The following is a 12,417-nucleotide window of genomic DNA, read 5'->3' as shown; positions in this document are numbered from 1 at the left end:
TCGTTCTCCAGCAACTAAACCCAGTAAACTAATCAAGGATCTTGCCAGGACGTCGCCAGTTTTACTATACAAAAGTTGGTGTTTTGAGGTGTAAACGACATGCCAGATAGTTGTTGTGCAATTGGATGCACTAACCGCAGATGAGATAAGCAACCTTCACAGTAGGCTATACACGTCTGTGCAAATTACCATTAAAGGTATTTGTTTGAATACAATGGGTGTATGATCATGTAATTAATCGTGTCTTTAAGTTACTGTAGTTTTGTCAATCAACACCACCAGTATTCACCAGCTGGTTCGGCGAGTCAGCTGTTTGTGTTATGAGTCTAACTGTACGTTCACACGCCGCCGCCGGCGAGAGCGACTAAATTCATTGAAAATGAATGATTTCCGGGCACTTTGACGCTCTCGCCGGTGACGGTGTGAACGCAGAGTAACAGCTGTCGTCTTTTGCTAACAACAATAACAGAAGTGTGTGATAGGTTGTTTTGAGGTTTGCGATATCTATGATTTTCAATGAGAACCAGAGATGACCCAACAGTAGCTAGATTATTTACGGAGGAATTATTACTGCTCGATTATCTTAAAAAACCTTGTCTGCTTTACACAATTTAGCTACCTTGGAGTTAATCCTATAGTCCATAGTTATGCAGCTAGCTCGCTTAACAGACTGTCACTTGATAGCTACTAGAAAGACCTGGAACTACAGGACTCAACGTTGAAAATACCCGTTTGTTGCCCGCCAGGTATCCGTGGTAGTCACGTGACTGCAAAGTATCAATATATATATATATATACAGTGAGGAAAATAAGTATTTGAACACCCTGCTATTTTGCAAGTTCTCCCACTTGGAAATCATGGAGGGGTCTGAAATTGTCATCGTAGGTGCATGTCCACTGTAAGAGACACAATCTAAAAAAAAAAATTCCCAGAAAAAAAAGAAATCACAATATATTATTTTTTAACTATTTATTTGTATGATACAACTGCAAATAAGTATTTGAACACCTGTCTATCAGCTAGAATTCTGACCCTCAAAGACCTCTTAGTCTGCCTTTAAAATGTCCACCTCCACTCCATTTATTATCCTAAATTAGATGCACCTGTTTGAGGTCGTTAGCTGCATAAAGACACCTGTCCACCCCATATAATCAGTAAGAATCCAACTACTAACATGGCCAAGACCAAAGAGCTGTCCAAAGACACTAGAGACAAAATTGTACACCTCCACAAGGCTGGAAAGGGCTACGGGGAAATTGCCAAGCAGCTTGGTGAAAAAAGGTCCACTGTTGGAGCAATCATTAGAAAATGGAAGAAGCTAAACATGACTGTCAATCTCCCTCGGACTGGGGCTCCATGCAAGATCTCACCTCGTGGGGTCTCAATGATCCTAAGAAAGGTGAGAAATCAGCCCAGAACTACACGGGATGAGCTGGTCAATGACCTGAAAAGAGCTGGGACCACCGTTTCCAAGGTTACTGTTGGTAATACACTAAGACGTCATGGTTTAAAATCATGCATGGCACGGAAGGTTCCCCTGCTTAACCCTCTGGGGACCAAGGTGTTTTTGGGGCCCTTGAGATGTTCTGACATGCCTTGACATTTGTGCTTTTTTCAGTTATTTATAAACATGTTAATGACAAAGGTGTAAATTCACTATATATAGCACAAACAGGGCTACCATAATATGCGAGCAACTTGTATGTAGATGTTTGTATTTTTAAGAGAATAATGTTTATGCGTGGTTATTGGAAAAAATAAAAATGAAAGTTGCTGAATTAAGACCACAAAACACATATTTAATATGTGTCCACAAGACTTTTGACCAATGGATGTGGTCCCTTTGAGTTCTAGCTTCAAAATTATATGAAAATAGTCTTGCTTTATCGTTCACAAAAAAAAATACATTGATTTAAATGGTGTAAAACAGGTTTTGCTTGGAAAGCCAATATGCGAGGGGGAGGAGTAGTTCACACCCACTCTGCATAATGACTCTGCCTAATGAGCCATCCTTTCAGGTGTGACACTGACTGAGCCACAATGCAAGGACAAAGGATGTATTTAGAAGAAGACTTATATTGACCATTTAAGATTTTGCTTACATCTCTCTTGTAAATATGTTTTGCTATTTTATTAAAAATGTTACAATTACAACAATAATTACAATTTCAACAATATTTCAAGTGTACTCTTTCTTTGTAAAAAAGAAAAAGAATAAAGATTATAGGCCTACATTTTATCATATGTATTCATTAGTTTGAATATAGCCGCATTGGAACATCTAACATCTTAGTCTATGACTTTATTTTTGACAAATATATATATATATATATATATATATATATATATATATATATATATATATATATAAAACGTTAGATATGAGCAGAAATTGCTAAACAAAAGCTTATTTTATGTGGCAGTATATTTTACAGTAGCCTAAAAACTGTACCCAAATCTAGTCAACAAGTGACTGACTGTAGCGTTGTTTTTATGAAATATTAGGGCATATAAATGCTCATTTGCAGTTTAATACGTTGCTTATACAAATACATTTTATTTCAACATATTCCAGTCGATTTTTACTCATCTCAGTAGGCTATAGCAAAGCAGTTTATTCTTTCACACACAGACGCGCGATTTATATTTAGGCTAAACAGTCTTTACAAATATGTACCCTTCATTCATCTCACAGAAAGGCGAGTCATATTATAGAAATGCGATTCATCTTTTTGCGGTTTGCATAGGCCTACACTAACGTTATTCCATAACGTTATTCCACACTTGAGAAAAGAAAACAGCCTACCTCACTCCTCAGCGGGATCTGCTCCTCATATCAGGATATATTGTTCCTCATATCAGCACTGTTCTGAGGAGTCTTTTCTCCATAAGGTAGGCTATATTATGCCTCACTCGATCGCGACGCGCTTTGTTTACAGCTGATGTGGGCGTTTCACAGATCTTCAATAGTTCTCAGAATTTGCGTTTAAATAGCACGCGCTCTCCGGGGAGTGGTCACATTACTGTGAATTAGCTCGTAATGAGCTCGACTGGAGTCGCTCTCTTTTTATACAGATTACAGAAGATGAGAATATTTGTTTTTTATATAAGTTACTTCATTTAACAGATGCGATCTCAAGCTTTATGCCCGTGGGTCTGTTTGCCTGTTTGACTGAATTTTCGCGGAGTTATAGATCATTTTCGAACGCGTTTCAAATGGGAGTTTACTGACAGTGAGAAGGCAGAAATCGCATCATGTTAATTTTTCTTTATTTGTCAAAAAGCAAAACACTTTATTTTTATTGTGAGTATACAGAAAAAAAATAGAAACTGAACAGGATCGTTTGATGTATTACACGAAAATGAAAGATCAAAATTAACAGAGCATTTAGTGTTTATTTTCATTGCTAAAAAAAAAAAACGAGCAAAACGCGCAGGCGCGTTTTTGGTCCCCAGAGGGTTAAACCAGCACATGTCAAGGCCCGTCTTAAGTTTGCCAATGACCATTTGGATGATCCAGAGGAGTCATGGGAGAAAGTCATGTGGTCAGATGAGACCAAAATAGAACTTTTTGGTCATAATTCCACTAAACGTGTTTGGAGGAAGAAGAATGATGAGTACCATCCCAAGAACACCATCCCTACTGTGAAGCATGGGGGTGGTAGCATCATGCTTTGGGGGTGTTTTTCTGCACATGGGACAGGGCGACTGCACTGTATTAAGGAGAGGATGATGGGGCCATGTATTGCGAGATTTTGGGGAACAACCTCCTTCCCTCAGTTAGAGCATTGGAGATGGGTCGAGGCTGGGTCTTCCAACATGACAATGACCCGAAGCACACAGCCAGGATAACCAAGGAGTGGCTCTGTAAGAAGCATATCAAGGTTCTGGCGTGGCCTAGCCAGTCTCCAGACCTAAACCCAATAGAGAATCTTTGGAGGGAACTCAAACTCTGTGTTTCTCAGCGACAACCCAGAAACCTGACTGATCTAGAGAAGATCTGTGTGGAGGAGTGGGCCAAAATCCCTCCTGCAGTGTGTGCAAACCTGGTGAAAAACTACAGGAAACGTTTGACCTCTGTAATTGCAAACAAAGGCTACTGTACCAAATATTAACATTGATTTTCTCAGATGTTCAAATACTTATTTGCAGCTGTATCATACAAATAAATAGTTAAAAAATCATACATTGTGATTTCTGGATTTTTTTTTTTAGATTATGTCTCTCACAGTGGACATGCACCTACGATGACAATTTCAGACCCCTCCATGATTTCTAAGTGGGAGAACTTGCAAAATAGCAGGGTGTTCAAATACTTATTTTCCTCACTGTATATATATTACTATCCCCATTATAAATAATTAGATCTAAGGCAGGAGTGAAGAAAAATTTTGAATGAATGTATTTTTCATTTTCTAGTATTTACTAAAAACATGGAGATGCCGTGTGGTGGAGAGATATGGGAGTGGATATGGGAAAAAGTAACTGATGTAGCTGGATTCAGCTTTTTCATTTTGCCTTCGTTACAATTCACCCTCCTGTTCATCGCTTTTGGAGCCGCCAGAGGAGGTCAGTGACACTTTATCACATCTGTGCCATTTATGAGGAGTAAAAAGGAAACATATTCACAAATGAGAAAAGCAGTAATTGTGTTTAACTATGAGAATTAATTTGGATGTTTTTTCATAAATAAATGAGAGGAAAAATGCATTTTCATGATTAAAGTCCTTATTAAAATGTTTCTGCTGTTACTGAAAATGGTTTCTAGAAATCTTACATGACTGTTGTTTGTCTGATTTCAGGGTTTTTTGTCAGCATGATTTTCCCACTGTTCTTTTTTCTGTCATTTTCCTGTTTGAGGGACATAAACAAAGATAAAAGCTGTGAGTATGAGATTAATTCATCTGACTATAGTTCAGTGTGATCAATGAATGAATACCGTTCCAGTACTTGTGAATCCTTAAAGCCTTCAATAAATAAAAAGTGTTAAATCTGAATGTTTCAAAGGTCAGTGTTAAAGTCTAATCTGAATGTATGGGTCAGAACTATAATCTATATTATGGGTGAATCAGAAGTTTGATTTGTGGTTCAGTTGTAGGATGTTTCTCTGTTACATGATTATATTCACGTTTAGTGATTTTGCTTTGATATTTACAGGTTTAAATATCCAAGTAAACTATTTTGAACAGATTATTGAATTAAACTATTCTAATCTTTTTTTAGGTTCAAATTTGCTCAATATAACCTCATGGATGATCTTCATGTTTATCATGACTGCAGTAATGGTGTATTTCTACATCACATCACTGAAAAATGAAAAAGGTACAATTACATTTCTAATAAAATAAGTTATTAAAACGTATTTATCTAATTACATCTCTGGGCAGAAGGTTCATATCTTTCACTTATTTTGAACATGAATTGTACAGTTAATTGAATTCTTAATATAATCAAATCTAAGAGTATATAATAAACACACACTTCTGTGTGCAGATGCTGCAGGATGGACCTGTATGGCTATATTTCTGCAAGTGCTGTGGATGATTGCAATATGCATTGAGGGACGCGATCTGGGTACAGTTTCGATCATCTACTGCAATTGTCTGTGTGAATTGTTTTCCCTCCTGATCTCAGGTTTGAATATGACTAGTTCAGCTCTCGTGAAGTACAGTATGCTACGGGTGTAAAAGTGATTTTCATTATGACGGATCTTTGGTGTCAGTGCACTGTCATTGGCGTCTCTCTCTGATCCGTAGACTCTCACTGCAGATGCTGAAAACAATAGAGCAATGCACAAGACAACAGATTCTGAGTGAACAGTTTATTTTGCTGTATGATTCACTCTTTTATACCCATAATGCACTCTGTGACAGGGAAATAACTTTGCTCTGAAAGGGGTGGAGAGCACTCTGGGGACATAGCCATGTCTCGGTTTGAGGATGACTTTAGGAGTCATTAGGCCCAAACTCGAGGCACATGGTACTCACGGAGAGTGTGTGCAGGTCACCCACTCGTTTAACCGAGGCGAGAGCCGTCAGAAAAACGGAAGCGGAAGATACCGCAATCTACTGACTGTAGTGGTTCGAAGGGGTCGCATTTCATGGCCTCCAGGACCGTGGAAAGGTCCCACACAGGAACCAAAGGGGTTCGAGGGGGGTTCAACCTCCTCACCCCTCTCAGGAAGCGGATGATAAGATCGTTCCTACCCAGTGACTGACCATGCATAGCTTTCCTAACGCAGCTATGGCCAAAACATACACTTTGAGCGTGGAGGGGGATCTGCCCTGCTCCAAAAGCTCTTGTAGGAAGATGATAATCTCCATCACCCCACAGCATTGTGGATCCAAGTTTCGAGCTGACCACCAGCCGGAGAACACTGACCAGTTAGAAGCATAGAGCTGTCTAGTAGAGAAAGCTCTAGCCTGTGTAATTGTGTTTAACACTCCTACTGGGAGGTCAACGGGTGTCCGTTGATGGCCCATACATGTAGGGCCCAAAGCTCGGGGCGAGGATGCCAAATCGCGCCCTTGGCCTGAGAGAGGAGATCTTACCTCAATGGAATCGGCCACGGGGCTGTGTTCGATAGCTGCATCAACTCCGGGAACCACACTTGGTTCCTCCAGAACGGGGCTACTAGGAGCACAGAGCATTTGTTCTCCCTGATTCGCTTGATTACCTGTGATAACAGTGCGACTGGGGGAAAAACATAAAGCGGGCAGCTGGGCCAGTTGTGGGCCAGCGCATCCCTGTCCTTTGTAAAGAATATTGGACAGTGAGCATTGTCTGATGACGCGAAGAGGTCGACTTCCGCTCTGCCGAAGCTGTCCCATAGCAGCTGTACTGCCTGAGGGTGAAGGGACCACTCCCCCGGGGGAACGTTGTCCCTGGACAGCATGTCTGGACCCACGTTCAGACAGCCTGGCACGTGTGCTGCTCTCAGGGACCACACAAGGAGGCGTTCCGCCAAAGAGTGTAGGTTCCGTGATCTGAGACCGCCCTGGCGGTTTATGTAGGACACCACCGACATATTGTCCATGCGGACTAAGACGTGATGGCCCTTTAACAGGGGAAGGAAAAATTCCAAAGTGTTCTCGACCGCTTTCATCTCCAGACAGTTTATGTGTAGGCGCTGTTCTTGGCCTGACCACAGGCCAAACGTCAGCCTGCCCTCTTATAGGGCGCCCCAACCTGAGTTGGAGGCATCTGTCGAGACTACTTTCAGCTTCGAGATCGCTCCCAGATCCACACCTGACCGATACCAGTCGATCGCCTTCCAGGGCCTGAGAGCTGAAACACAGTTCTGGGTTACCTTGAGGCGTGCGTGACCAGTGGCCCACGCATGACGCGGAACTCGCGTCTTCAGCCAGTACTGAAGTGGGCGCATGTGAAGCGAGCCCAGTCGAAGCACTGCTGAGGCTAAGGCCATAAGACCCAGCATCCTCTGAAATCTTTTGAGAGGGGTGACGCTGCCGGCCTTGAACGACGCTGCCAGGCGTTGTATACTCATCGCGCGCTGTGACGTAAGCCGCGCTGTCATTGACACGAAGTCCAGTTCTGTTCCCAGGAAAGAGATTTTCTGGCTGGGAGACAGCGAACTCTTGGTCCAATTGACTTTGAGACCCAGGTTCTCTAGAAGACTGAGTAGTAAAGCCCTGTGCGTTATCAGTTCTGCCTTTGACTGCGCTAGGATTAGCCAGTCATCCAAATAGTTTAGCACTCGCATACCCCATTGTCTCAGGGGAGCGAGCGCCGCGTCCATGCACTTTGTAAATGTACGAGGTGCTAAAGACAGGCCGAACGGCAGGACGGTGTACTGATAAGCCTGGCTGTCGAAGGCGAATCTCAAGAAAAGCCTGTGACGGGGTGTTATTTGAATCTGGAAATAAGCATCCTTCAGATCCACTGAAATAAACCAGTCCCTCGGGCGAATTTGCGCGAGGATTTTTCTGGTTGTGAGCATTTTGAATGATCTTTTCATAAGAGCTTTGTTCAAATGCCTGAGATTCAGGATGGGTCTGAGACCGCCATCCTTTTTGGGCACTAGAATGTACCGGCTGTAGAAGCCTGACTCGCTCTGAGTCAGAGGGATGGTTTCTACTGCTCCCTTCTTCAGCAGTTTCGCTATTTCGGTGCGAAGTACGTGTGCTACTTCGTCTTTCACTGTAGTTTCGACCTTGTGTCACTGAGCGGGCAATGTTTATGGGTAGGAGTGAACACTGAATAGTGGGCACTTTCAGATTCGAACTCGGGTCTCTGGCGCGAAAGTCTCAGATTCCACCACTGAGCCACAGAAGGGGTGTGAACTGCAAGGGGCGGGTTGGCTTTCTGAACGTAAGAAAGCTGGTCGCGAGCTCTGTGGCAGTCCCTGTCGCTGAGAGGGGCTCGACACGAGCCGCATTGGAAACACGAGGCATTTAGAACAACGCCTCGGCTCTTTTAGGAAGAAAACACGCGAGTGTCGCGACGGCGAACACACACGTGAGTGATTGTAAAAGGATATGAGCGCCGGATGGCGCAGCAGGAACGGCGGCTGAAGGCGGCGTGAAGACGGCCGGCTTCCTCAGACTCTGTTCTGCGATGCAGATGGCTCGTCCCGCTGCAGTGCCTCTTCAACGATGCAGGTTTCTTCCGGAGATCCAGCGATGTGAGTACTTCGCTGAAGAGATGAAAAATCAAAGAACACCCTATCTGGACTGGGCTTATATAGACATAAGCCACGCCCATTCTGGCGGGACGTGACGTGCTAGGGTGCCCGCGCCCTCATTGGCGCTTACGTCATGAGCAGTCCCTCGATAGGCTGCAGCAGTTGCCGCAGAGAAACCAATAGGTGCGCGAGCCACCTCGCCTAGGTCTGCTCTGTGCAGCAATGCGTTTTAAATTAATGCAAAACTTAAGGATAATTTTTTGGCTATTCTCGAGAAAAGGGATTTTCCCGTAGCGTAAGCTAGCTTACGCAACACGAGAGTACTCTCGTAAGAGAACTGATTCATTATACTTGATTTTAACACTTGCTTTAGTGGGTAATGAAACAGTTTTATGACCTAAAGCAAAACAATCTATTTTAATATTAGATATAAAAAAAAAAAAATAAGAAAAAAATCTGTTTTACAGATCTGACCCTCACCTTTAAAAAGATGTTGTATGTGTTTGGATCAGTTGCTGTTGTTTTACTGAACTCTGTTACACTGATGACTGAACTGATACTGAAAACGGGTGAGTGAATAACATTTTACTATGATGCAGTGTTTCATGCTGTTAGTATTACAAAATATATTATAAAGATGAATTTAAATATTACTAATGATTATAATCTAATATTTTAATGTCATCTTCAGTTAATGGTGAGCGTGCAGCTGGAGATCTGAGAGTCGTCGTCTTCTCCTCTGAAAGCATATTTGCTTTTTCTCTGCTGATTTTGACATTGTTTGGACCCTGTAAGTACAACTGGAATTATTTGTTTTATTACAAATCATCAACATTTGTTTAATGCCCTTATTTACATTCATTTAGGCTGGTCATTATGTTTTTTGTTCATAATAAAGAATCTCAAACTGATTTAACGACTTATTTCAGCCATTTGTTAAATTCAGGAATCAGATATATTCATTATGCCATTGATGATTTTATAAAAATATCTTTTCTCCCACTGCTTTTAACACGCAGGGATTTCTGACATAAAATGTCGGCAGTTTTGTCAGGTTAGTGTTATTGATTAGAGATTTACAATCAACCTGAATTTACTTCATATTTAACGTGCATCAAACACACATACATCTTAAACAGAAAGCAGCGAGAACTGGTGACATTACAGTCACAGACAGAACCAGATTATCAGATCAATATATTTTAGCTGGTTTTATTGATTTAAGATTTTATAATTGACCTCAAATAAAAGGCTCTTTGCTTCATGTTAAACCGTCCTAAATAAATAAACTAAAACATGTATTCTCCTGAACCCAGAATGCAGCAGAGAATGAAGCTTCAGCCAGTGGATCAAACCAGAACCAGAACTCAGCAGAATCACATGAAATTAATCCTCTACTGAATCAAGATCAGGAGGCTGGAAGAAGCGACAAGACAAAGGAAAATCAGCCAGATTAAGTGGAAACAGAAACATAATCAACAATGAGAGAAAAAGACTCTTTATAAAACGGATAGTTCCGGTCCTTGATTCTGATTGGTTGAGCCGCGTTCGAAGCCATTGTAAATTACTCAACAAACACACACCTGTGACCGCATTACATTAGTGTTACTGCGCAACCGCTGTTTGTGATGCTTTGTTGCTGCATGTGTTGCTTAGCAACCTCTATGAAACTACATTGCTTGGCGGAGGAATACATGTGTTATGTAAGGGATAATGTAGAGCGAGGCGGTTGTTATAGCGAATACAACCTGACAGGCTGATCCGCGTCGGGGTCTTGAATCAGCCTGAAGGGGTTGTTATTCGCTGTAATAACTGGTGTCAACAATAATCGATTTGGCGATGCATCGCAATGCGGGGCATGCATGATTCAGCATCGATGCGGCAAAGTGCCATAATCGATTATGTCACTGTTTTAGGGGTGTAACGGTATGCGTATTCGTATTAAACCGTTCGGTACAAGGCACGCATTTTCAAACCGAACGGTTATTTCAAATGTAAGCGCGTCGCGAGCGCGCTCATAATGTAGACGCTGGCGCGACCACAACATCAAATGGCAAACGCAATGTAAGCGGAACGAAACTGAGCTACTCGTGACGGACTGTTTATCAGTTTGGACCAAAGCAGCGCGAGCCGATCTTATACTACACAGCGCTAAGAGATCCAGTCAAGAAAGCATTTGAACTCGCCACTAAAGTAATAACATCGCTGTGAGATCTAGTGAGAAACATTCACATTTCTCCGTTATTAAAGGAGAACTCCGGTCAATTTTAACATTGAGCTCATTTTTTTGTACATTTGGAGTGCTGTCAATACAGAGAACAACGACCAAAATCGGTGTTGCCTACACCGAGTTATTCTATTTTTAAAATTTGCACCCTGTTGACTTCAATAGGGCAAGTAGTAAGCCTGCTTTTTAGCCTCTTAACATCCTTTAAGTGTCATTACAAGTGCACAGAAAATGTGAGTGATTCCTTCCGAGTGAACACGGGTGGATCTGACTGCAGTAGATGTTAGAGATATTAATAAAAACGAAGTTAATTCAGCCAGCGCTCATACCTTTGTTTACATCCTGTTTTCGGTGGAAGGCCATAGTAATCGATTGTCGAGTTCACGCGCATATGTTTAGTTACCAATGATCACGCGCGTGAACTCGACAATCGATTACTATGGCCTTCCACCGAAAACAGGATGTAAACAAAGGTATGAGCGCTGGCTGAATTAACTTCGTTTTTATTAATATCTCTAACATCTACTGCAGTCAGATCCACCCGTGTTCACTCGGAAGGAATCACTCACATTTTCTGTGCACTTGTAATGACACTTAAAGGATGTTAAGAGGCTAAAAAGCAGGCTTACTACTTGCCCTATTGAAGTCAACAGGGTGCAAATTTTAAAAATAGAATAACTCGGTGTAGGCAACAGCGTTTTTTGTAGTTGTTCTCTGTATTGACAGCACTCCAAATGTACAAAAAAATGAGCTCAATGTTAAAATTGACCGGAGTTCTCCTTTAACAGATCAAACAGCGCTGACGTGGAAACCAGGAAGAAACATTGTGACATGACTGAACTATCCAGTGTCCACAGATCTGCAATATTCACCATGGATTTACTGTAGTAACACTAACTGCAACTTTGGAAGTTTGGCAGGAATAGTAGGCTATAATGCTTTCAAGTAACGTTATGTCGGATTTATTTCGACATTATGAATAACATTGCTGCCCTCAAATGTTAATCTGAACTAAAATAAACATTTGTTTATAAGCACAAAATATTACATTTAATTTTTTCCAAGGAGCTGTTTTGTTTTATATGCTCCTAAGAAGAGTCAATTATAGCTCCATCATTGCTCAAAGAAAAAAAGTCATAGTTTATGATGTTAGTTCTAATAAAAAAAGAATTAAAAAAAAATCAAGGAAATTTCTCTGGCATTTCTTTCTTTTTGTTGTATCGAAAACGTACCGAACCGTGACACAAGTGTATCGTATTGAACCAAACCATGAATTTTGTGAACCATTACACACTGTTTATTTTCTGGCCTTGAGTTGGACAATAAAGTTGAAATTTAATTTCAAATGGTTCTCAAGCAGAGAGAAGAGAAACATTTCTCATTCAAAGCACTGAAAGCAGTGATTTATGCTTTCTTTTTCAGGTTTGAAAATGCCATATCCAATACCCTGTACCATTCAATTTTATTTTATTTAATGACATTTATGTCAAAGATACAGGAGAGTGATAATACACACATAGCAGCCAATAAAATCTGTTGTTCAAT

At 41.3% G+C, this 12,417-nt stretch overlaps 1 protein-coding gene across 1 annotated transcript; it reads left to right on the top strand.

The window, feature by feature from the left end:
* Positions 1–4,870: 4,870 nt before the first annotated feature.
* LOC307171387 (uncharacterized protein) lies at positions 4,871–10,102 on the top strand (the record flags this gene model as incomplete). Its single annotated transcript, XM_079892995.1, has 7 exons — positions 4,871–4,884; positions 5,225–5,323; positions 5,495–5,575; positions 9,113–9,214; positions 9,337–9,435; positions 9,665–9,699; positions 9,962–10,102. Exons 2-7 carry the CDS (start codon positions 5,254–5,256, stop codon positions 10,100–10,102), a joined length of 528 nt encoding a protein of 175 aa, XP_079749121.1. The 5' UTR covers positions 4,871–4,884; positions 5,225–5,253.
* Positions 10,103–12,417: the final 2,315 nt, after the last annotated feature.

This window comes from Squalius cephalus, assembly GCF_949319135.1.
Source record: "Squalius cephalus genome assembly, chromosome: 1".
Taxonomy (NCBI): domain Eukaryota; kingdom Metazoa; phylum Chordata; class Actinopteri; order Cypriniformes; family Leuciscidae; genus Squalius; species Squalius cephalus.
The sequence above is the reverse complement of the archived record's forward strand: the minus strand, read 5'-3'. Positions and strand labels throughout refer to the sequence as shown.